Here is a 27,708-nt window from a genome sequence, read left to right on the forward strand (position 1 = left end):
AAAGAAAAAAAGAAATAGAAATCTATTTGTTTTAATCAGAGACACGTATTATCTTCCATATGTCCAGCGAGATGGCATACTCGCGAATAAATCGAAGGACACATTGTGTCAGTCGAAAGAAAGAAAGAAAAAGCTAGAGAGAGAGAGAGAGAGATTGAGTTAGAGTGTGAGAGAAAGAGAGAAGAGAGAGAGAGAGAGAGAGAGAATGATATTGGCAGATGAAAAGACGAATCTTTATCACGAGAAGCGACCGGTAGTATTTCAGCAGTCTCACTGGGTCATCACATATATATATACACACATACACACACACACACATACACACATACTTATAACGTTATCCTCGAGTTTATCCTATGCCTATATCCCTCGCGTGATGTACGGTTAAACCTACTTCTTTCCACGTAAAGACTATCCTATACCTTTTCTTTCTCTTTTTCTTCTTCTGCAACTTTGTCTCATAAATCGTATTCAACTATCGTTCCCGTTTCCTTTTTTCTTCATCGATATTACCCTGATCCCCCACATTTTCTCTCTCTCTCTCTTTTTTTCTGATTTAATCCTTAACAAAAGATAAGAAGCACCGAGGGATGTATATTATCGGACGATAGATAAATCCAAAGATAATCCCACGAAACTAGAGATGATAGATAGAAAAAGTCAGCCCCCCCTTAAACCACCTGGATTACGTTTGCCGAGAATGATTTAACGAAAAATAAAGATACGCGTGTTATAAGATAGACAGAGATAGAGATAAAGAAAAAGAGAGAGAGAGAGATAGTCTCGTAGGAGAAAATAAAACTTATATATAGGAATGGGAATAAAAATGATACTATATATCTTACGGGAACACGTTGATGCGTTCGGTGCCATCCTCACTTTTCTCTATGCGCTCTATTTTCTCGTGGGCTCGATGTACCATCGATTTTACACAAGAATACACCTTCATTTTCCGAGCGTGCCTACCTACGACTACTACTGCGACGATGACGAAGGTCGTATCTTAATATTTCGCAAAGCCCACCCACACCTTATGCACACTTCCTCGGTCATTTAACTCGACTTATCCGTAAAAATGCAGCTCAACGTTATTACGGATTAGCGAGGAATAATTATTAACGGGTCCTGTGAGATATTAATTCACCCCTATCAATACTCTGATATATAGATTATTATTATTATTATTATATTGAATTGGAGATTTTATTGTTGTAATGATACCATTAATCCTTTTATTAACACGTCAAATTTAAAGCAATATTTTCCTATAGTCAAATTCTGTGTGTTTTGTGAGAATAGTTAAAAATTTGGTAACATATACTGTGTATGTATTATCAAAAATATCGAATTATCATTCGTTCTAATGTGTTCATTGAATATTCGTGATATTTATCTCTATCTCTCACTCTTTCTCTAATTATTATTCCTAGATATTGAAAATTTGGGTATAAATTTGTAATGATATCTCGAAGGTTCAACGTTCCGACGATAAAATTGACGAGATATGACGAAAAACAATGGTACATGGTAACTTATCCTTGTTCGGAAACACGTCATTAGCGTCCTTCGTTTATAACATAGATATACGTATCTATATGCACCTGCGCATATTAGAAAAAGAACGGTGAGAGAATAAGAGGGATAGACAAATAAACAGACAGACGTGTGCCAGCAGCAGCAGCAGCAACAGCAGCAGAAAACGTTTAGTAGGTCGCGCGATTCCGAACGATTTACAAGGCTTCTGCCTTTTTTTTTTTGTTTTCTTTTGGATTATCGATAACAATGTGTCGTCTCATCTCTTTTTCATCATTTTTCTTTTTTTTTTTCATCGGTGTTTACAATTAAATTAAAAAATAAATATATAACGGATAGGATGAAAGAATGTTAACAATATTTCGTTGAACATTCGTTTACGTTACTCAAATGAGAGGATTCGTTATACATTTTTTATTATTATTATTATTATTATTATTATTATTATTGTTTTTCATTCTCTCGTCCGTTATATTTTATTTTGTAATGTATCGTCGAATTTTATTATTCATTCATATATTTATATATTTTATATATAATCGTGTCTCTATTTTAATTATCAATTTAATTATTATTTGTCTACGATTTTTTTTCATATTAATATTATCGTCATCAAAGTTCCTATTGATTCGCGTGCATATAGATTCGTGGAATTATAAAAATAGGATAAAATAACAATCAATTCAGAAAACTTTCATTAATAATCAACCCCCTCTCACGTTGGCAAAATAATTCAAAAAATAAATATTATTTTTCTTGAATACTTTCACCATATTCCAATCGTATTATTTTATATATAATTGTGTCTCTATTTTAATTATCAATTTAATTATTATTTGTCTACGATTTTGTTCATATTAATATTATATATATATTATATAAACTTTCGTTAATAATCACCCCCTCTCACGTTAACAAAATAATTCAAAAAATAAATATTATTTTTCTTGAATATTTTCATCATTCGAATCGTATTATTTTATATTTAATTATGTCTCTATTTTAATTATCAATTTAATTATTATTTGTCTACGATTTTTTTTTCATATTAATATTATCGTCATCAAAGTTCCCATTGATTCACGTGCATATAATTCGTGAAATTATAAAAATAGGATAAAATAACAATCAATTCAGAAAACTTTCGTTAATAATCACCCCCCCTTTCCCGTTAACAAAATAATTCAAAAAATAAATATTATTTTTCTCGAATATTTTCATCATATTCGAATCGTATTATTATCTATGATAAAACTCATCTAAGATACTTTCCAACATTTGTAACTGTTTATCGAAATGGAAAATGATTGTAATGAAGTTTCTTCTCGCGTTTAGGAAACTTCTCGAGGTAAACCGGTTACTTCTCTGCAAAAGAGAGAGAAAGAGAGAGAAAGAGAAGAAGAGAGAGAGAGAGAGAGAATAAATTTTCCGTAGAGAGAAACCGTGAAAAGCAGCTGCCGTCGACATCGTCGTCGTTTCGTCGACGAAGGAGGAACTTTCGCTCTGAAACGTTAAAGTATTATACGCTTTGCGTGGTTCGATGAATCTCTCTCTCTCTCTCTCTCTTTCTCTCTTTCTCTCATCTTTCGCTTGGAACGACCACGAGAGAGAGAGAGGGAAGTAGATGCGTTTGAGCGGAAAATTGTGAGCTCGTAATCGGGACTATGTAATAACTTCACGCTAGCACGACGATATAATATCGGTTCTGCGAACGTACTACCTTCCGTATAATACTTCATCCTAACTCACCGTGATGTTTTACTATAAAACAACGAAAAATTATCCTTATATTTGAACTATCTCAACCAATACAACTATACACGCACACATACACACATACGCACGCACGCATGCACGTGTATTAGGTTAATGTTAATGTTAGGATTTCGTTATATTTTTGAAAGTATTGCAATTGGTATTGGATATGTTCTATTAACTATGATCTTTCTTTCAAAATTTGTTTCTTTTCTTCTTCAATTTTTCGAGTAGAATCAAAATATGATTTTTAAATTTAACTCGCAAGTTTTTCGACCCCCTCCAACTCCCACCCTGCCCCCATTTCAAAATACTCGTTGGAATATGATTTGATAATACTTATGTTGTTAAAAACAATGATTTGTAACATGAATCTAATTATCGATTTTAATATGATATTCTTTCTAATCTCTTCGATATTTCTAATCGTTCTAACTAACGATTATTAATTTTGCCTAACCTGGAACGATAAAACATTACAGTTTCCCCTTTTCGTGTAAAATTTAATACGATAGGTACTCGTATAATATTATATTACTATCATCTCTATTTTATATTTCTAATAATTCTAATCAACGATTACTATGCCTAATTTTTTCACTGACGAAGAGATGAATTATTATTATTATTCCTGGCCATTTAAACGAACTTTAATTCTTCTATCTTGCTTCTAATCGATTGATGATGCGTGAATTCATCAAATTACAATAATCTCGATCATAGTTCTCAGATAAAAGCAGATAATAAACGAGATAAGACGAATTTCATCTCGAAACCTGAATATTCCTATCTTATATTAGGTGAGAATGAGTATTCTCACGTGTCTTATTTCTCTTTCTTCTTCTTTTCTCCATGTTCGTTTTAATGATTAAATTTTTAATGATCCCCTTGGTGAATATATATAATAAACGTGATCTAATTAGAGGTCTTATGTGAAAGAGTGTATACCGGGAAGCTAGCGCTAATTGCACCTTCTTTTTCTTTTTTTTTTTACTCGGTTTTTCTATAGAAGCGCTTTTGACGAGTAAGAGAGAGAGGGATGGAAAGAAGGAAAGAAAGAAAGAAGTAAAAACAGAGAAAAAGAAAGAAGCATGGTCCTCGGAATCTCAAAATCGGTTCATTACCGATTCTTCATTTTCTCTTTCGCTTTTATTTCTTCAAATGATTTTTACCCTAATCCTTCATTATTCTTTATTCTCGACAGATTTGTAAAACTTTAACATGTAATAGAGTAACGTATTATTTATTTTACAAATCTCGTATCCCCCTCCCCCACCCCTGCTTTCGTTAATAAAAATTATAGCAATCGTTGAACGAACATTCTCGTCGTAATCGAGAAGGACTCACGCATTCCTTTCGATCGATCGATTAATCAATCTCGACTAACTAATTATAATTAAAATGAAAACTTCTGTACACGTAAATTTTAACCTTCCGAGAGTTAGTTAGGTAGCAGCAACGTTATCGGCATTTAACGAAACACGAATACACGCTCACACACACACACACCACACCCACACACAGAAAGAGAGAGAGAGCAAGAGATAGATTAAAACATCTTGATATTTATCAAAATATACTCTTATATACGTACACGGACAGACACGCATACACACACACGCACACACACACGTACAAAAAAATGAACATACATTATATTATACATATAGATACATACGCACATATATANTATCAAAATATACTCTTATATACGTACACGGACAGACACGCATACACACACACACACACACACGTACAAAAAAATGAACATACATTATACATTATACATATAGATACATACGCACATATATAGACGGAAAATGCGAGTGTAACACGCATACAAATATCGAAAGCAAAGTTCTTTCGAAACATATCTTCAATATGGTGCAAAGTCGTAACTAACGATAGAATCTATTGTTCTAATACGACATACCGCTAATGAATTACATTTCCAAACTGTTAAATTAAGGTATCGTTATCGTCATTTAGGGAATATAACGATTATTACACGTTTTCATCGATTTTACACATATATATATTTGTGTATTATAAAGATGATATTATATAATACGATATGTATGTATGTGTGTCGGTTTAAGTCGTATGCATGAGATTATTAAATAATTGCTAATGAAAATTTCAACAAAATAATACGAATGTTAACGATGACGATATTACGGAATGGGGGAATAGAAATATTTAAATGAAAATATGTTGGGAGGAAGGAAAAGGGAGGAAAAAAGTGGGGTGAGCGTTAAAAATAAAAATTTCGAAAATGGTGAGAGAGGGAGAGAGGGACAAAGAGAAACAGAAAGAGAGAGAGAGAGAATATATATGAGAATGCACGTGAGAGTGAGATAGAAAGAGAGAGAGAGAGAGATATATATGTATATGCATCTTCCTTCGACCTTGTCGCGTTAAATTCACTGCGAAGAAAATTTCAATACATTATGTGTATAATAACATTATACATATTATTATAAATATATAAATACGTATATACATATCCACATATTATATATATATATATATATATATACATAAATATAAATTTAAATATAAAAATATAAATATAAATACATGTAGTGCGTATATATATATATAATATAAAGAGAGGGAAGAGAGAGAGAGAGAGAGAGAGAGAAAGAGAGAGACATTAAACGATATCGTCGTGTGTTTGTACATATATAATACTTTATCATGCGCATTAATGCGACTCGCGATATATAATATAAAAGATACACGGGCAAAATGCATACACGTATATAATACACAGCGCATAAAAATACAGAGAAAAATAAAGAGAGAGAGAGAGAGGGGGGGGAGAGAGAAGGAGGGAGAAATAAATAATAGAGACACACGCACGCACGCGTCGCCTAAATTACCTACACTTAGGTAGGAGAAGAGAATACGTTCGTGTGAACAGATTCTCGGAAATAATAGGCGAATTTGGACTAATTTTTGAAGTAAGAAATTCGACGAAAGGAAACAAAATGATATAGAATAAATCGGTTCACCGTATATATTCGATATACTCGGTTTCTAATATCTCGATCTATCGATTAGAATTCGATTAGAATTCGATTAGAATTCAGGAAAAAGTAAAGATTGACCTTTCGATCAATTTGAAATCGAATTTGTACGATCGATATTATTATCTTAGGATTAATTATATAAAAATATATAAAAGCTTGTTTTAATCTGTCAATTGTTCAATCATTTCAATAATAATAATTATATTACAAACGTGTCGAGAAGATTAATCTAACTTCGGAGTCCTATCTGAAGAAGGATACACCAGAAAAATGAATTTCTGTGCTGAAGCAAATAAACTCGAAATGCCGATACACTTATCGCGATTGTTGAGAAAAAAACTTCGCCTATCGTAACCCCCCTGTTAAAAGAGAGTAGTACAGGGGTAGGTGGTGGGGGTGGGGGTAGTTATAAAGGTCGTGTAAGAAAGCTTTTTCCCGTCACCCTCTCAAGCCTCGCAACCTAAACTCGAGGAAGTCGAAGAATGGCGTCGGGGTTGGAACATTTCCAGGAAGTCTCGTTCTCCTCTCTTATTGATTTTTATTTCATATCCTTGGGCCATCTCGATGTACTCTCTCTCTCTCTCTCTCTCTCTTTCTCTTTCTCTTTTTGGAATATATATTAGCGTAGTCCGCAACATCCGTGTGTCGTACCCCTTTACCCCCATTTCCTCTCCCTCTCACCCCTATTTATTAAATCGTTAAATATAAAATGTCTGATTTTGAACCGAAAGTATTCGAAATAATCGAACATTTTATACTTAATGATCTTATATCTCTATCTTTTTTTTTTTTCTATCTAATAACTGCACATTTTTTTGATTGGAGAAGATTTCATTTTCTTTTCTTTCCTCTCTTCTCTTTTTTATTTCTATCTTTTGTTAATTTAACCGATCATCTCATACTATCGGCCTATCGTAGTCGGTTGAAAATATTGTCTTTTATTACTTATTTACTTATCACTTACATTTTCTCTCTTTCTCTTTTGCTTTATTTTTGTTTGTTTGTCTCTCTCTCTCTTTCTCTTTATTTCTCTCTCTTTTTATTTCACATACTTTCACTTACATATTTCTTACAAAAACATTAATCTTTTTTATCTATCTTATCTTATAATTATTTAGGAGAGTCTCGCTAAGGTTTATCGTAAAAGTTTTGTTTTTTTAATCCGACTGAGAACTGGCCGGATCTTTTTGCAATCAATCTTTCAAATGGATCGCGTAATTTTATATATATAAGAGAGGAGAGAAGAAGGGAGAACGTAAGAAATAAATGCGAGGAGGAACGGCAAAGAGAAATAATAATAATAAAAAAAAAAATGAAAAAGTAAGGAAGAGAAAAAAAATGGAAGGAAAGGAAAGGAAAAGAATGGAATATCTTTTTCCCTTGGCACAGGTAGAATGTCGCTAAAGAAAAAAAACTCTTCTTCTCGTCGCGTCGGAAGTCTGTACAAAAGACTCTAAACGATATTATACACACACACATACATATATATATATATATATATATACCAAGGGTGATGATGGAAAAGTGAACCGCAAGGCGCCGATTCGTCTCAAGAGAAATGATCGTCGGGTCGAGAAAAAAAATAAAATAGAAAAAAAATTATACACGCGTACATACATACATTACATAATATATAATATTATATATATATATATATATGTAATAAATATAATAATAATATATATAATATTATAATATAATAATAAATATTATAATATAATATATAATATTATATATATATATTATGTAATAAATATAATAATAATATATATAATATTATAATATAATAATAAATATATATTATATAATAATATTATATATAATAATATATATATATATATATATATATATGTATATGTATATGTATATGTATATGTATACATATCATACATACACGAAAGATTAAAAAAACAAAAGAAAAGAAAAATAAAAAATATCAGAAATGAACTCGCCAATGCGAAGGAAGATATAATTCACATATACTATAACTGTGGTTCTATACATGTAATTTAATGTACAATAATCGCCCGCGCGCAAATCATTCCTCCGGCAACGAAGGACGAAATATAAAGGATTAAGGGTTTGCAACGAACGTGATAGGGAAACGATACTCGATCCACTTTCTCGCGTCTCTCTTTTTATTATTATTTTTATTCTCTTTTTTTCTTTTTCTTTTTCTTTTCTTCTACTTAGTTCTTAGAACACTTTCCTTCAAAAACGAGAGAACTGCTACGTACATTTCTATCTCACGAGAGAGGTTAAGTTTAAGGGTCATCATTCTGTGAATTCAATCAATATTAATTGGATGAGGACCGAATACTTATTCAATATTTTTCTTTTTTTTCTTCATTTTACCATATTAAAGGAAAACTTTCTTGTAGGATAGAAATAAGTACGTATGTACACACACGCGTGTGTATGTGTATATGTATGTGTATGTGTACGTGTATGTGCATACTTATTATATAAAAATTGGAGACGTCCAATAAACATAAATCTTTCTTTCATTTATAAATATTATCGAGAAGAATAATATTCCTTACCAATCGATGAATTATTTTCATTTTAAAACTAATCGACGAACATTTCTCAATTTACCTTTGTAATCTCTCTCTCTCTCTCTCTTCTAACTATGTTTCTATTTTATATTTCATATTATTACGTTTCTTATTTCATATTGTTCTTCCATAATAATTGACACAAAATTTCAATCGTACGTTTGTGTCAATTTTACAACCAACAACAAAATCTTTCCAACAAAAACACGATAGTAGGAAAATATTTAAACGATACGTTCGATCGAGAATTGATAACTTTTTCGAATAATTGTATCTTGACTCGTAAAAAAAAGAAAAAAATAAAGAAGAAAGGAAGGACGCGGCGCACGATCAAAGAAGGAATCATTCGAAACGCGCGAAAGCATCGCGAAACGATCGATTATCGTTTCCCATTGGTCGTTCGCAGTACAGAGGAAGCCGGCTGTTCCGAAGAGGAGGAAGAAGAGGAAGAGGAGGAAGAGGAGAAGGAGGAGGAGGAGGAGGAGGAATGGGTGGATGGAAGTGGGTGGAAAGGATCGGATAAAAGGTTGATGGTGGTACTGGTAAGGGTGGTGCTGGTGGGGTGCCGGTGGGATGCCGGTGGGGTGCCGGTGGGGTGCCGGTGGGGTGGTAGTGGGTGGTGGGTATTATATACGAGGGGTGGTAGAAAAGCGTGAACGGGTCTTTTTTTTCTCGCGAGGCGGAAAAAAATCGTTGCCTTTCCGTTGTTCATTTTCTTCCTTTTGTTCCTCGCTTTTCTTCTCTCTCTCTCCCTCTCTCATCTCGCTCTCTCCTTTTCGGAATGTGAGATGATGAAAATAAAAGAGAAAAAGAAAATGAAAAAAAGAAAGAAAGAAAGAAAGAAAGAGAGAGAGAGATTTAATTACTTCTGTCAATGGGGATTCACAGCGAGTTGCTGGAAAAGTAGCCCACAGGCCTAAATACGCTCTAATTAATGAACTAATTAATTATCCTAGCTGAATCTAGCTGGTCGACTTCTCAATACGGCATCCGCGTAAAAGGGGGATTGATTGGGGTGGGTAGAATGGGCTGGGGAACTGGGATAAATGGGGAAGAACGCGTTTTCTCGTTCAATGTCGTATTGGATGACGATTCTCGGTATGATCGATCCCGGCTGCTAAGTTAGTACTGCATCAATCTCTTTTCCTCGATGTACGACGGGAAGAAAAAAAAATAAATAAAAACTAAAACATATTTATTATAGTAACAGAAAAAATATTAAATAATAAGGACACATATATGAGAGAAAGAGAGAGAGAGAGAGAGAGAGAGAGAGTGAGAATAATATGATGTGAGAATCAAAATGATGCGAATGATCTCTTAGATCCCTCGAAATAATAAATATATATATATTATTCGACAGTAATTAATATCCAAATTTATTATTATTATTATTATCATCATCTATCACTATTATTATTATTGATTTTATTGATTATTTATTTATTTATTATTATTATTATTATTATTATTCCCGCGTATACTTAGTGAGAAATAAGAGAATGTATGTAGTCGATTTCAGCATCGTAAACGTATTTCGTCGAATCGAATCTCGAATCGATCGCTCCGAAAATCGTTCGTGCCTATAGCAAAAAAAGGGAACGATCGACTCGTTTATCATATAATATATATATATATATATAAAGAAAATATAATAATTAAATAAGCGGACGAACAAATTAAGCTCTGCTTCGATTGCTATACTCGAGATAAAAGATTTCAATGTAAATAATCAATGTAGCGATATCAAAAATATACAAGGAATGGACGTAAGAACAAAATTCATGCTTTAAACATCGTTCATACACCTTGTACCCCGAGTTATTTTATTATTTATATAATTCTATCGTCGCTATCTCAATAAAAATTATCTGCATTATTGTCTTGATTATATTATTATTATTATTACTATTGTTATTATGATGATTATAATTATTATTATTATTATTGTTGTTGTTGTTATTATTATTATTATTATAATTATTATTATTATTATTAATATTATTATATGTCGCCTATAAAGGTGGATGCAAAACTAAGAATATTACTACTATCGTGAAAACGCTTGACAATTTTATCTAAGGGTGTGTCTGTGTGTAGAAGAATAAAAATTCTGTGCGATAAATGATCGCAGCTAGTGACTGGAGCGAAAGAAATAAAAAATAAAAATAAAAAAAATAAAAATTAAACAGAAATATATATACGAGTTTCCAAATGGCAAGAAATAAAAAATAAAATAAAATAAAAATACAAATAAACGATTACCTAATATAAAACACATAGCAATATATATATTTATATATATATAGCAAAATATATATATATATATAAATATATATATATATATATATTATTAATTTATTATTATTATTATGAACTAATTATTATTATTATTATTATTATTTATTATCATAATCATTATCATTATCATTATCATAATCATAATAATAATCATTATCATTATCGTTATTATTATGATTACTATCATTATAATTATTATGATTACTATTATTAATAATTAGTAGATATGTACGTATTCTATGAACAAAATTGATTGCTTGTATATATTGAGAATTATCGTAATAAAAATACTGTACGAAAAACGCATCAAATTCCATAAGTCCTCGGACGGTACCTATTTAAAAATTTCCTTCAATAAACATTTTTTAAAAATTTATTTACCATAACAAGTAACACTGTTTCGTTAAAAATATTTATTCTTATAATATACAAAAACAAATATATTAAAATAGTAAAATTCAATATGCGTAATCAATAAACAAATGGATAAATCATATTATTGATTTGTATAATAATTTGCATCATTCTGTACATAATTGTTACTTATTTAATCGTGCTTTTCGTATAAATCTATTATAAATGCATTGCAATCGGAATGATCAAATTAATATGATTCCCTGGTTTCCTATAAAACATCTGAGCAAATGAAATTATTATTTCACCTATTTTTATAATATGAAAATAATTCGCATTCGATAAATTTTACATAATTGAGATTATTATGTATGTAGATATGAAACGATGTTGCTTCGTGTAATCAAACTTCAATTTTTCCTGAATTATTAACTGATTATTTAAAATATTTAATTAGTGGTATTATTTCTTTTTTTATAACAGACTCTAAAATATATTTTCATAAATCGAGAAACAAAAAGAATTATGTTTTAATGACGATCTTAAGTCTAACAGTCTGATTATTTTTTCTTATTTCGTTTCATTTTTACTTTTTACTTTTTTGACATAACTACTATATACTTTCAAAGATGAGAGCTGAAAGAATTAAAATCCCAAAGGCATATTTATTTACACTCTTTATCGTTTTTTTTGAGTGCTAGATACCGAATAAATCAGTGATTAAAATTGACCGTTATCAATCATCCTGTAAAGGAATAATATTATATAAAAATACATATACATGACAGGAGAGTCATTTATATACAGGGTGTCCAAACATTTTGGAATCAAACTTATATACTACGTATTTTTATATATTATTTTTTAAGAATGATATATAACAACCAATTTTAATCACAGATTTCTTATACTTATTAATTTTAATTACAGTTCTTATATTTATATTAGATTTATGTTATATATGTTTTATAATAAGTTGAAATATTATTTGTAATTCATTGATCAAAACAATTATGAATTCTGATTTAAAAGAACTTCAGAATTTCTTGTGTGACATTAATTTTCTATCGAGGATACGTAATCTTAAAAATCCTGTAGAGAAATTTCTTACGAATTTAATCGTAACATTTTTAACATGGCTTAAGATTGATGTTGATGCGATTAACAAGACAACTTTCGAGCAACAATTAACTAAGTCATTTACATGTATCAATAAAACAAATACGTAACCGAATATTTATAAAAAAATGTTTGTATAAGCGATATTACTAGTGGTGGTGAGAAATACATAGCAAAGCTAACATAAAACAATTGGAAAAATTGAAAGAAAAAAAAGAAGAATAGACAAATGTTAAAAAATGAAAAATATTTGAACATATATGAAATATGAGAACTTTCTTATCTCTTGTGCAAAAACAATGAGAAATTCTCGGAAATAATATAACATTAATTATTCTCGACTGTTATTAATCACATCACGCATTTATCTTAATTAATTTTAAATAATAAAATTAAAAAACTAGTCATAACTTATTCAGAATAATCGTTTGGTCTGACGATTTTTTGCTTTCGTCTAAAGAAGACTATTGCATGGGTTATTGTCTTATGTTAATATGTTAATACACTATAACTTATACTATTTTAATGACAAGATCCTTTATATCACAAAATTTATGTTTTAAAAGCTCCTGATTTAGCAGCTTTAATTATAAATGTTTTCACTGTTACTTCGTCTAATTTAGCAAAATTAGGCGTTTGTATTACCGCAGTCATATGATTTAATGCAAATTTAAAACAAAACTCTTCCAACTCCTGAAGATAAAATAAAGAAAGCATTTCGGTCATGATTAGTAAATAAATAACGTAATCAAACGTAAAATAAATCTACCTGGACTTACTTGAGCATTGTACTCGATCGCTGTACTATATAAAAAAGCCACATTTAAAACAGTGATTCCTTGTTTAATTATTTGAACGCATCGTCTTTTCAATTGCATTTCACAATATACATTTGCTAAGTCTAACAATTCTAGAAACAAAAATCACAATTACAAAATATGTAATAAAGTGAAATAATACATTAGAATATTTAAAATGATCATGTGAAGTATTTTTACCTAATGCACTTTCAGGAGGAAGATCGACTTCATCTGTATACAAATATTTCAAAAATGACTTATAAACGTCATGAGAAAACTGATCATGTTGGATAACACTGCAAAAGTAATACATGGTAATTAGATTAAATGAGAATTCATAACAACAACAAATTAATAACTCGTTATTATAATCTACCTTTGACTATTTTCTGCCCAAGCCCCTTGAAACATAGTTCTAAAATACTGACATCGTATTTTTAATACAGCCTTATGAACGTGAATAGATTTGCCTTCTACCTGTATCGTCAAGTCGCTTGTTGTCTACAATAATATTAATATTAATCAATTAGGAATCCACAATAATATGTATATATTTTAATATAAAAATAAGAAACATACAGAATCATTAAATGCATCTCTCATACAATCTACGATACTCATTTCTTCTGCTGCATAAAGATATAATGGACGATGCATTACGCTTGGTGATGCATAACAGGCAAGAGCATCATGCAAACTTGCTAATGGAGTAGCTGTCGGTATTGTAATGCTCTGTCCACGGCATTGACCCCACATAAACACTCTATTTCCTTCTCCAATTGCAACGCTTATATGATTATAATGCAATGCTGCTACATCAGATACTCTTCCCATTTCTTTTACAAATAACTATTATATAAAAAATTAGTTACAAACACAATATCTTCTTAGATAATATTACATTTACTTTAGAATAAATCATTCATAATATTTTACCTTCATGGGAACACAAGTATTTGTTTTATTACCAAGACCCAATTGACCATAACTATTACTCCCCCAAACGTAAAGAACACCTTCGTCACTTAACGCTAGCGTATGTGCATAACCGCAGACGACTTTTTCTAAAATCATTAAGAGAAACTTCTGTATTAGAAGATATATTATTAATGAGAATTTCTGATATTGTAGGATATATAATATTAATATAATATATTTACCTATAATTATTCCTACTAAACCTGCAACTCTACATGGATTCAATTGATTAGCATAACTTCCATTTCCTAATTGCCCAACTCCGTTATGACCCCATCCATAAATTTCACCATTATTTGTAACTGCCATACTATAAGTCTGTCCACATGTAATGGAGATAACTTTTTTACCAGTTAATGCAGAATTTATTCTACGTGGTGCACCCTGATTAGAACTGAGACCACTACCTACTTGTCCACAGTTGTTTTGTCCCCACGCATAAACCTGCACACATGTGAACGATCAATTGATTCTTTGCTACAATAAATTTTTAACTTATTTTATGTAATATTATATATCATTATGCATACTTCCTTTTTCTAAGATGATTATTCGATTACGAGATATACTTTTGTTTCTCTGTTACCTCTCCTTCATCCGTTAGAGCAAGAGAATGATGACTTCCACACGCAACGTCTATCACAACTTTTTCACTCAAAGGCATTCCTACATGATTCGGAGCCAATCCATGATTCGATGATCCATTACCCAATTCACAGAAACCATTATGTCCCCAAGAATATACCTTAAAAATATTACAGAAAATAATGAAAATAAATTATTCGCTTATCATTGAACGACCATAAAAATTGATATCGTTTAGTAGCATTAAGTCTAATTATTAAGAAAATATAAGTACCTCTCCTTTGTTTGTAAGCGCCAATACATGAGGACCGCTGCCATAAGCAATAGTTTTAATACCCTTGTTACAAAGGGCTTCTACTTTTTTAGGATGAAGGGTACTATGTGCATCGCCTGTTCCAAGACAACCAGTAATGTTGCATCCCAAACCAAACACCATATTATCTTTTGTTACGATTAAAGCTTCATTTCCTAAATTACCTACAAAAGAAATATTATTTATTTTTTTTATTTATTTTCTTTTTTTAATATCTAAACTAATAAAAAAAAAATTAAATCTTTAAAATTAAATATAATAAAACTAATTTAATTTAAATTAATCAAAACAACGGAGTTGTCGAAAAGCTGTCAAAAATTTGTCAAATAAATAAATTTCTAATTACCATATACTACGACCATCCGAATATTAGCAGTAAACTTAGGTTCTAATAAGCTAAATATTGGCCAATTCTTTAAATCAGATGAAGACATTATATATATGTATTATAGATAATTTTTGTTAAGGAATAAATTTTTGCTCAAACTTTAATATGTCACTTTGTAAACACTTTAACCTTCACAGTGATTCATTGCGAAGGGGACGATAAAACCTCTAAGTAACAAGATACAATGAGAACTGAAAATTCCTTACTATAGAAAATTCTTTGATCACATATCCATGATACAAAATATATAACAATTGTAGATACAAATTGTAAATAAATATTTTTAATTTATGGAATTACATTTTTAACTCGATAAAAAGTTAATAAAAATAATGTGGCACACACAAGTTTTAGAATAATAATTATTATATTATTGAAATATGATTAGCACAAATAATATTTTGACGCAATGAATTATGAAAAAATGAATATGAAAAGTATTTCAAATTATTTAACAAACTTCTTATAATTTTATTCACGTATTTTAATTCACAATTAGAAAACTTCTATTTAAAATGTTATTGTCATTTATTTGCCAATTAATTGTGCTTTAGTTTCATTAGCACGTTCAATTAAAACTAATGGGAATTTATACTTGTTTTTTGCCTATACTTTAATATCCAAATTAGTTATTTTGATTGGTCTAACAATAAAACAATCTAGAAATTTGGTTGGTCCGAATCATTAAACTACTGTTACCAATCGAGCACATCCATGTTGGAAATAAATTACTATTTTTTTGTAAAAGCCACGAGCAAACCAAGGCATTTATTAATGGCGTTCATGTATTTAAATAATATAATGCATTATTAAGATTTAAATAATTAATAACAAATATCGCGCGAAATGGTTTTGTCATTTTGTGTCAAGAGATTTATTTTATCAAGAAGTAATGTTCTTAAAATACCAAAACGTAATGGATACATAGTACTGTAAGTCAAATTAAATTGAGAATCATTTATATGAGAGAGAGGTTAAAAATATAATTTTATTTTCATTTATTTATTATTTTTAAATTTCACGTAAAAAGTTAGAAAATTATTAAAATGTTTATTTACAAAATTATCTTTAAGAAAGATTTAACTCTTCTGTGATCATTCGATTATAGTCTTCCAGAAATAGGCGAAGAATGTCTACAGCAAAATTTATTGAAAGAAAATAAAACGCCAGAATTCAATAATATTACTATTGAAAAATGTATAGTAGCAATCCGGAAACAAGTTGCAGACTGTGACAGTAGAATCCAGAAAATAGAAACAGAACTACAAGGTTAGTATGTAAATGGTTTATACTTATTTCTACGACTATAAATAACAATAAAGTTAAATGTTAAGTCTATTTATTCCAAGAAATAGAATATGAATATTAATGCGTTATAAAATATCCAACTTTTTGCAGATAACAAAGATGTTAACGTATTCAACGATATTTTATTACCCTTAGAAGAAACATACGTTCCTTTAGGAATAACATGTGGTATAGCGCAAACATTGTATTATGGAAATCAAACTTTGATACCAACAAAATCTTTCACCGATATCAATATACGTACTATGAAAGCAATAGAGAATAAATTTAGTAGCTTACCAATTTATGAAGCTTGTAAACGTACTAAAGAAAATGAAAATATTCAATTAACAAGTCAGCAAGAAAGAATATTAAATAAATATATAATTGAAGGAAGATTTAATGGATTAGAAGTTTCTAAAAAGAAACAGGAATGGCTTGCAAATAGTTATCGCATTCTGTATCAACAAGAAATGGAGTTTACTAAAAGATATGAGGTCAATATTTTTTAATAAAGAAAAATAAAAGTGATATTAAAATTATTATTTTTTAGAGTGCGACTAAAAACTATGCCCATGTCATAAAAGATGAAAATAACGTCAAAGACTTTCCCAATGAATTATTAGAAGCTACAGCAGCAAATCCTGCGGAACCACATGTAGGTCCTTGGACTATCACTGTGGAGCCACACATTCTTAAATTATTCTTAGGTAAATAAACATTATAAATTTTCTATTATCACTTTTAAATCAACATTTTAAATTTAAATCATTTGTTTAGAATATTGTTCTAGTCGAGCTTTACGTTGGAGAATGTGGCGAACAAATGTTGTATTATTATCTCCTTCGGATGATAAAACGTTCCAAACAGGTGGTATATTAAGGGAAATTTATTCTATGCGTAAGCAACAAGCAGCTTTGTTCAAATATGAATCGTATACTCATATGAATATGATAACAAAAATGACTAATAATTTGGAGGAAGTAATGAATACATTTGACGTCTTATTAGACAGTGGTAAGATGATAGTTTTTCATTTGTTAATTTCATTTTTTTTTTCTATCAAGTTATAATAACTAATATATTTTACCAGCTCGTAATGCTCAGATACTTGAGATAGAAAAATTGAATAAATTTGCGAATGAAAAAGGATTCACCGATTCTCTCAAGCCATGGGATATCTTATATTGGAATAGACAATTTCAAGACAGTCTTTATGAGTAATATAACAAAATATTTGATATATATACAAATTAATAAATTATAATAAATAGTAAATTATAAAATTATTATAAATCTTACAGATTTAAAAAAGAGTCGTTGAAAGATTACTTTCCATTGCCAAAGGTATTAAGTGGATTATTTGATTTACTTAAAATAAATTTTGGTCTAGAAATTGTGGAAAATAAAAAAGTAGATATTTGGCATAAAGACGTTTCTTTCTACGATATATTTAATACAAATATATCAAGTACAGAACCGATAGCAAGTTTTTATTTAGATCCCTATGTAAGGGGTGACGAAAAACCTCATAGAGATCAAAACTCTGGATACGTAATAATAATAAAAAATAGAAGTAAACGTTTAGACACGAAACCAATGTGTTCCTTAATATTTAATTTTCAACGTCCAATGAATGGAAAACCTTCGTTACTTTCACTTGACAACGTGCGAATACTATTTCAAAAGGTACAATAAATTATTTTATAATAAGATAAAAATAATTGTTGTTTAAGTAAAACAAGCACTTTCTACATTATATTTATGTTTAACATTTAGTTTGGTCACGCATTACATCATATGACAGCTACAACCGATTACGCAGATATTTCTGGACTATCTTACTTAGAATGGGATACAGCCTACATTTATGATTTCTTTCTTGAGAATTGGTATGTTTGTATTATGTCTATGTACGAATGCGTATTTTCTAATATTTAAATTATTTTACAATAGGTTGTATGAACCATCGACTTTACAAATGATTTCCGAACATCATGAAACAAAAGAAAGTTTACCAGCAGAAGCAGTTGAAGTCGTAAAAAATTCAAGATTACAATTAGCAGGATATAATTTATGTACAGAACTTCTTTTCTCGCGATTTGACTTGGAGGTATATTCAAGGTAAAATTTATATTATATATATATATATATATATATGTTTATTAAAAATAAAAATACCGAATATTAAATTTAACAAAATATTTAGAGATGATTCTTGGAGAGATATAATGGAACGTCTATGGAAAGAACACTTCATAATGCCGACTGAAGCAAATGAACCATATATTTATTCTTTTAAACCCATGTTTTCTGTACGTTTAAGCACAAATTATTATTGGTAAGTTGATAATCTTTTACTTTAATTTTCTATTTAAAATGTTTATATGTGTGGTATATTATATGTATATTTTCTTTTCTACAGTCGCCTTTGGTCACAAATGATTGCAGCAGATATATATAGAGCATTTCAAGAAATACCTCTTGAAGACAAAATTAGTTACGAAGAAGTATGCAAAAGATTTCAGGAAACATTTTTATCTTTAAATAGCACTTGTCCAATCAGTGAAATTTTTAGAAGATTCAGAGGAAGGGATCCAAATCCAAAAGCACTTCTAAAAAATCTGAAATTATATAAAACTGAGTAATAAAAAGTTATAAAATGATATAACTTTTTCGTAAATAAATTTTAAGATTTTCCACACCATACCAATTATATTGTACATAAATATCATTATACATAATTCCTCAAAAATAAAATTAAGGTAGATAATTTAACATGTCTTATAATACAAGAACAAATACAACTTAAAAAATATATACATAAACTTAATAGAAAGACTAATAAATTGAAGTTCACCAATACATATTAAAATATAAACGATTTGTAAGATAAAAGAAATTAGTTTCAAATTCAATGGAAAAAACAATATAAATTTAATTAGAATATATAATGGAACACATAATACTTAATATATATTAAATGCTAAAAGTAGAATGTTCTACATTTGCATTAATAAATTAAAAGTATCCCACGTGCAATATAATAGCATAGAGCAAGAAGTATTAAGTTTTTATATATATATATATATGTGTGTGTGTGTGTTGGCAACACTATTAAATATATATATATATAAACACGCGCATTATACATGTATTTACATCAGCTCTTTAAGAAGTATAATTTCCATTAAACTTCCAATAAAGCTACTACTACAATACTAATAAAAAGTAAGATAATAATTATCCAGTAACCACAAGTACGATCTTTGTAACTTATGTTTTCTACTTGACGTGTTCTGTTAACTAAAGTTTGATCAGTCATATCCATATGATCAGCCAAGTCATCAATTATTTCTATATAAATAAACAAAAAAATAGATTAATATAGATATCAATTATATTATTGGATTATTTAACGTAAATGCTTCTTTATTTTTAATACCATTTTGGTGAACCACTTCATTGCTAATAGTTTGTCCTATTTCTTTTTGACGTGCTATTACTTTGCATAATTCTTCTAATCCTTTGTCTTGTTCTGATAACAAAAAATGTAATTAATATTATACCATTTACAGATTTATTGAAAACAAAGTATTGTAATAAAAGCAATTAATTTATTAAATAAATTAATACCTTGCAAGACTTGTTCTTGGTAATTCTGAAGATCTTGAGTTGACATATTTACATCTATGGGTTTATCATCGTCATCATCTATGGCCCATGACGTTGTTCCCATATCAGCAAATGCGGATGTTCCAGATTTTAATAAATTCTTTCGATTTGACAACAGAGATTTTGTTCTGGATTCATAGAACTTTTGTAATTGGATATCTTTACTTTGTAACTGTTCGATCTGTCTTGTTCTGCGTTCTGCTTCTTCTATAGTTCTATATATTTTGGTATCTTAAGGAATATAATTGTGAATTGTTCTTATTACACTCTCCCTTTTACAGATTTGAGAAACCTTGATACACCTTCTCACACCCCTGATATCTCCTTGGAGTCAACAGCACACACATGTTTCTAAGCGATTACCCACCCATCTAATAACCATTATCATTGTCATTTAACTTGAATGATCAAATGAGAATTAGTCTTTTCAAAGAGATGAAGCCAAAATATGTAACAACAATTATACATTATGTGTAATATAATGACAAATTAAAAGGATACATAGTTCTAGATTTAGAAGCTTCTTCGACTTTAGTTTTAAGTTGATAAATCTCTCTATTATACTGTTTCATACGTAGACGTATATTTGCGGACAAACTTGCGTATGCTTGAGATGTTTCTGATTCTCTTTCACGCGCAGTAAGTTGTTCCATAATGTCACGGAACAACTTTTCGCAAGCTTCATACTCCGTAAGCCTAATATATAAAATAAAATAAACTTCATTAAAAAATGCAAAAATTACAAGCTATAGAAGATCTTCGTTAAGGAACAGAAAATAAAGAAAAATATAAATGAAGCATTGTAATTAATAAACATATGTACCAAGGGTCATTGTCTTCTATATAAATAAGTGCCATCCTTAAAGATTTCTATTTAATTCAATTAAGCTAAAAAATTGTTATGATATATAAATTTACATCGATATTTTCATCATAGCTATTAATTAAATGTTCAAGATGATCAAATGATCTAGTGAACACCTGACGAGAGGAAAAACACGTTGGCTGATATCATCATAACAAATAGCCTTGATTCGTCCATAAGTCATATCCCCCCACACAAGGTGGTACACGTAGTAAAATATACAATCTATATAAAATGTGTTATCCTTTCACATTATTTACGCACGTTACCGTTGTACTTTAATAATAATCTATCTTTATATCAACTCAATTTCAAATCCTTTAATCTATGATAACCTTTTTTTCACAAAGTTCCTTCCTATTTTCTTAATATCATAATATGACAAAATACTTTTGTATACAAAAAAGATAGGAATCGAACGATAATAATGTAAATAATTTTCTAATCATGGGCGATTCATCGCGTTAAGCCAAATAAAATGATATGTCATATAACGCGCATGCGTTTTGCGCTGTGATTGGTCGCGATTAAAAGCGGTCAGGAAAAGATTCATATAATTATGCGCAAGCGCATGCGTATACGCTGACAAGTAAGAAAGAATAGGAGTGAAAGAGAGAGAGAGAGAGAGAGGGAGAGAAAGAGAAGAAAATAGATTTAGATATCGCGCGAAAGAGAAACAGATAGATGATCACTATAAAAACAGAGAGAGAGAGAGAGAAAGGCAAAGACGAAAGAGTACATGCGCGTAATCTCGTCCGCGAGCAGAGAATTGTATTCAGTTGTATTTTTATTGCTGTCATATATATCGATAAAAGTAATTCCCTGGTGTAAACCGTAAGCGTTAGCCTGAATGAGCGCGAATAAGTGAGAAGCGAAAGGAAAAGAAGACAGGTGTTGAATATGTCGCGTTGCTATGAAACTCGGTGATATTATCGTTGAAAGGTAAAAATCCTAGGAAAGAGAATAAGGAGAATCGAAAATAGGAACAAAAAAAAAAGAAATTTTCGCATATTTATTTGTCGTGCGCGTGAGAGAAAGAAAGAGAGAGAGAAGGAAAGAGGGAGAAAGAGACGTGTTTCTTGGAAGGTCACCGAAGGCAATATTATAGGAATAATCGCGTCGCGTTCGTGTATGTGGTGATCCGAGAAAGATAATTCGAAGTGTAGAATCTTGAGAAACTTGATCTCTCGCTGAGACGGGTCAGCACGCATCGGTCGCTTTTTAAAAGGGAGGACAGATAGAGGGAGAGAGGGAGAGAGAGAGAGAGAGTGAGGGAAAGAAGCAAGTGCAAACGAAAAACGGACAGGTATAATCCAGATCCGGGTTTGTGCGTGCGTGCGTGCGTGCGTGTTTCGTAGTATTCTACGATCTTGGAAGGACGATCTATGTATATATATACAAATGGAGCACGGGTGTGTTCTTGAAATAAAAATGAGCGCTGAAACGAAGTATCGTTATTCTAGTATTGTTCTAAATATTGATTTTTAACGCTCGACTCCGTCACACACAGAGAGAAAGATATATCTTTTTAACTTTCTCGCTTATGCCAATATACGAGGCATTTTCTCATTACTTTCCTTTCTCTTTTTTCTTTCTCTATTACGTAGCCAATATATACTCTCGCTAAATCGTTAAACGATTGATGATCATTTAAACTCTTGGAAAACAATATGTGCTTGAAATGTGACATACATGTATGAAATCGATCGTTCCTAGATCATACTATGAGTAGTACGTTCGGAACGGAGGCATCAACGATCGCGGTCTCGGTGATTGACAATATGATGACCAATGACTCTAATAACATTTTCGATAATACCTTCGAAGCAACCAGGGAAGCGACACCTATTTTTTTGCAGACTCGAGCTGCTCAAGGCATAGCCGGTGTTTTCGTCTGGCTAGCTCTTTTTCTAACTTGCCAACAGGTATGTTTTATACTTTGAAAAAAGATAACTTTATATAAAGATCTTATATCAATATTTTCATCTTTCTAGATTTATCAACATTTAAGATGGTATACCAATCCCACGGAACAACGATGGATAGTCAGAATACTCTTCATCGTACCAATTTATGCAACGTATTCTTGGGTGTCCCTATTATTCTTCAATAGCGAAAGCTATTATGTTTATTTCTTTACCGTACGAGACTGTTATGAAGCATTTGTTATATATAACTTTCTGTCCTTATGCTACGAGTACCTGGGTGGTGAAGGGAACATTATGTCCGAAATAAGGGGTAAACCAATACGTTCCAATTGTTTGTATGGAACATGCTGCCTAGTTGGAAAGACTTATACTATTGGTTTCTTGAGATTTTGTAAACAAGCAACTTTACAATTCTGCTTGGTCAAGCCTGTAATGGCTTTTGTCATTATATTTCTTCAAGCATTTGGCCATTATAGAGATGGAGATTGGTCTCCAGATGGTGGCTATATTTATATAACAGTGATTTATAATTTTAGTGTATCTCTTGCTCTTTACGGACTTTTCCTCTTTTATTTTGCCACAAGAGAACTGCTAACTCCGTTTGAACCGGTTTTAAAATTTTGTACTGTAAAAAGTGTCATTTTTCTGTCATTTTGGCAAGGTAATTTCTTATTTCTTTCTTTTTTGTTTGTTAATATTTCATTATAATTAATACTATTTTAATTGTTATTTGTTATTTTATATTTTTAGGAGTGTTATTGGCCATTCTTGAAAAAGCAAATGTAATTTCACCAGTAATAAACAGCTTAGGTCAGTCAACGAGCGCTGGTACAGTTTCTGCTGGTTATCAGAATTTTCTAATTTGCATTGAAATGTTGTTTGCTGCAATTGCGTTACGCTATGCATTTCCATATCAAGTATATTCAGCTGGTTGTGTAACTGACTCTAGAGGAAGAAGTGTGACAATGCAAAGTATTAGTAGCAGTTTGAAAGTATGTAACATTACTATATTATATATATAGATTTTGAAAATGATTATTATCATAACAATATATTTAATAAATTGTTTAGGAAACTATGAATCCAAAAGATATAATGACTGATGCCATCCACAACTTTCATCCACAGTATCAACAGTATACGCAGTACAGCTCTGGTATGTCATATTTTATTACTAAAGATGATTGCACTATGTGTTATTCTAAAAATATTTCCAACTAATTAAGCAACATTATCAATGTGAACTGCCTTGATTATTTATAGCATGATGTAGTGATTAATCTGAAATCATGATCCATAATTTATCTATGTTTTTAATTTTGCATAATTTTATATGCATATATATATGTACTATTAAAAAAGATATATGTGAATGTTGGAATTAAATACGTGCCCAATGGAATAAATTATTATCAATATTATATTGCTTAAATAATGCAGTCATCACATTAATTTAATTCCAGCTTTTGTATAAAATTAAAAAATATTTTTTAAACATCGAGAATAATTTGAAATCATTCAAACGTATCGAACGATATTGTATGTAAATAAAATATTCAACTAACATTCATTGGAAAATATGGGAATAAAGTATGCTATGCCATTTTGCTAATAAAATAAAAACACTGGTTTCAGCTTCTTTTTGATTTGCGCTAATTTTTTAGATTCAGCTTTGTTGATGGCACTTTATTTGCTATTTTTCAGACGTTAATACCAACTTGCCGTATGAAAAACTATGACACAGTGAGCCATCATTTTTTTAATTACAAGAAATTGGACATTGGGCTTTATGCAAGTTTAAATGAAGATTAAATATTATACATAATATAACAAAACATTTTTTCTATATTGATATAATATATGTTTATTTAATGATTTAAACAAAAATCTATTTACAGAGTTAAAGGTCAGCTCTCTTTGCTTAAAATATTATTAGTTGTGACAAAACGTTGTCAACATACATAGATAGGCATGATTCATTGATTTCATGATTAACAATCTCTTCTGTAAAATAGTACTTAAGCACTTAACACAAAAGCACTTAGAAAACTGGTGTACTTATATATGTTGCTTTAAAATAAATAAAAAATATATATAATAGCTGATGTAATTTTTTTTTCGATAACATAAAAATTAAATTCAAAATCAGAATAATAAGATGTAGATGATATAAAAAGATGTGGCATGAAAATGTGGGTGCAAGTTTATTCAGCATGCAAACATACAATTTCGTCTAGTTTATTTGAATGTATTATTTTTCTATTTTTACTTTGTCATAAATGTAACAGCTTGAAATTATCAATTTTTTGCAACAATCTGCATGATGTTACTGGCAAATGAATATGTTATTATTGTATTTCTGCAAATTTTTTCTTCTCTGTTAAAATTTCTAAATTAATTAAATATAGCTATAAAATAATTTAAGTATTAGAACAAATTGTTTGATATTCATTATAATTGTAATTAATAATTTGAAATTTATATAAAAACATTTTACAAAATGTGTATTATTAGTTAATCAATATATCATTAACTCAAACAGACATAATTCTGTCTGTGATAATATGTAACATGATGTAACAAATAGGAGGACCGAAGGGGCAACGTGGTATGCGAGTATCCAGCTTTGATCCTGATGATCCACAAAATATGCCGGTACCACCACCACAAAGACGTAATACTTCTCATCAACGAGTTGCAACTATCTCACAAAATTATAATGAAAAAACTATGTTATTGAGTAGCGATGATGAATTTCAATAAATAAGGAAAGTAATCAATTGAATGCAGAGCTTATCAAGAGAGAGAGAGAGAGAGAGAGATGACATATATTAAATTATATATATATATATTTATGTTATAGAAATATGAAATTAATTAACAACTAAAATCTGCTTTCAGTGATTAAATACATTCTTTTAATTGTACATCGTTAGATAGAAATGAAAAATTCAAGAGAAAACAATGAAAGATAGAAAAAAATCATACGGTGTATATATGTGCACTGTATTCTAATAGTTCCATACCATTGCATTCATGTTAATACATGTATTATGTTATACCATATAAACATAGTATAGAAGATATTTATTTTAATATGCTGACATAATTAAAACAGTTATCTATAAATGTGGCTACTTTGTAAAGCTACGATAAACTTTATTTTAGGATAAAATTGAATTCATAAAAACTACCTGTATAGTACTTAACTTTAAATAGACACTCGCGTTGCTACATTAATTCTCTATAATTTGTCAGTATTTTTCTGGACAGATAAGAATTATTTAAGCATTTTCACATTGATATAATTCTTTATCAAAATTGCAATATTTTGTTAAAAAATTATTCACAAACTACTTGCGATAATAAGCAAAGTATAAAATTTATTAAAAAAGTACTTATAATTATATATAACTGTAAGTCACAAAAAACTTTTGCGTCCTAGATTAAAGAACTAATAAATGTATATATTGTTAACATAAATTATATTTAATATAACGTAAAAATAATTCAAAGTTTTCCTTCAAGATAATTATTGCAAGTAAAAAATCGTTTACATAACGATCACGAAAAGGAGAAACAATAATTGATAAATAATGTCTCAGATATGAATAAATATAAGTATCTGATGTTTTATGTGTACAGCTATAGAACCTTATATTCTCCTTATTATTGTAAATATATATTTACACAGCCTATAGTATTTATTAACAGAAGATTAATATATATTATTCACATTTTAAAAATATATCATTGCATTAGTTTTAAATGAAATTTTTTCTCTTTCTACATCTTTTTTGTAAGATAAATATCTATAATTAAATATAATATTTGTGAAATTTTACGTTAAATACTTATATTTTTTATAATCAAATTAAAGATCATTAAAAAATTAAATTAACATTTTTAATTATGTGTAGATAATTACTAGATATATGAGTATGACATATATTTATGTAGAATGTCTGATTTCATTTTTAACAAAGAAATATGAACAAATAATGACAATTGTCCTCAAATATGTATTATTTTTTAATCGACATAGGCTATAGTAACAAATGAATGTAATGTACCTGTGAATATATTATTCTGTATCTGTCTATAATTAGAGAAGTATTAAATATATAATGTTAGTTTAATATCAATGCAATATAATTATTTAACAATATTTTTATCTTTCTCTTTTTATGTTTTGATGCAATTCTATTACCGTTAAATAATAATGAATTAAAAT

The 27,708-nt window shown here is 29.4% G+C and overlaps 4 protein-coding genes across 5 annotated transcripts; 2 read left to right on the forward strand and 2 right to left on the reverse strand.

Annotated features, from left to right (window-relative positions):
- Positions 1-11,669: 11,669 nt before the first annotated feature.
- Positions 11,670-16,020, reverse strand: LOC122524859 (RCC1 and BTB domain-containing protein 1-like). The gene is made up of 10 exons (XM_043647346.1): positions 15,678-16,020; positions 15,293-15,495; positions 15,020-15,178; positions 14,616-14,877; positions 14,392-14,519; positions 14,035-14,304; positions 13,832-13,956; positions 13,654-13,751; positions 13,435-13,565; positions 11,670-13,348 (listed from the first exon to the last, which is right to left on the reverse strand). The coding sequence occupies exons 1-10, from the start codon at positions 15,763-15,765 to the stop codon at positions 13,208-13,210; spliced, it is 1,605 nt and encodes a 534-aa protein (XP_043503281.1). The 5' UTR covers positions 15,766-16,020; the 3' UTR covers positions 11,670-13,207.
- Positions 16,021-16,392: 372 nt separating this feature from the next.
- LOC122525212 (probable cytosolic oligopeptidase A) lies at positions 16,393-19,784 on the forward strand. The gene is made up of 11 exons (XM_043647898.1): positions 16,393-16,651; positions 16,828-16,988; positions 17,118-17,503; positions 17,560-17,716; positions 17,787-18,023; positions 18,100-18,226; positions 18,311-18,695; positions 18,786-18,898; positions 18,963-19,130; positions 19,216-19,347; positions 19,432-19,784. The coding sequence occupies exons 1-11, from the start codon at positions 16,566-16,568 to the stop codon at positions 19,652-19,654; spliced, it is 2,175 nt and encodes a 724-aa protein (XP_043503833.1). The 5' UTR covers positions 16,393-16,565; the 3' UTR covers positions 19,655-19,784.
- LOC122525214 (syntaxin-8) lies at positions 19,702-21,539 on the reverse strand. Its single transcript, XM_043647901.1, has 5 exons — positions 21,505-21,539; positions 21,183-21,377; positions 20,643-20,896; positions 20,452-20,544; positions 19,702-20,363 (listed from the first exon to the last, which is right to left on the reverse strand). The coding sequence occupies exons 1-5, from the start codon at positions 21,537-21,539 to the stop codon at positions 20,197-20,199; spliced, it is 744 nt and encodes a 247-aa protein (XP_043503836.1). The 3' UTR covers positions 19,702-20,196.
- Positions 21,540-22,253: 714 nt separating this feature from the next.
- LOC122525213 (transmembrane protein 184B) lies at positions 22,254-27,107 on the forward strand. Of its 2 annotated transcripts, none has more exons than XM_043647900.1 (6): positions 22,254-22,488; positions 23,263-23,471; positions 23,541-24,135; positions 24,225-24,466; positions 24,546-24,630; positions 25,179-25,572. In XM_043647900.1, exons 2-6 carry the CDS (start codon positions 23,271-23,273, stop codon positions 25,211-25,213), a joined length of 1,158 nt encoding a protein of 385 aa, XP_043503835.1. In that variant the 5' UTR covers positions 22,254-22,488; positions 23,263-23,270; the 3' UTR covers positions 25,214-25,572. The 2 variants fall into 2 exon arrangements, with proteins under 2 accessions (XP_043503835.1, XP_043503834.1); XM_043647899.1 differs by lacking the exon at positions 25,179-25,572 and adding an exon at positions 26,062-27,107 and having other exon boundaries at positions 22,255-22,488.
- The last annotated feature ends 601 nt before the right edge of the window (positions 27,108-27,708 follow it).

The sequence above is a fragment of the Polistes fuscatus genome, unplaced genomic scaffold, assembly GCF_010416935.1.
Source record: "Polistes fuscatus isolate 324 unplaced genomic scaffold, CU_Pfus_HIC Scaffold8, whole genome shotgun sequence".
Classification (NCBI taxonomy): domain Eukaryota; kingdom Metazoa; phylum Arthropoda; class Insecta; order Hymenoptera; family Vespidae; genus Polistes; species Polistes fuscatus.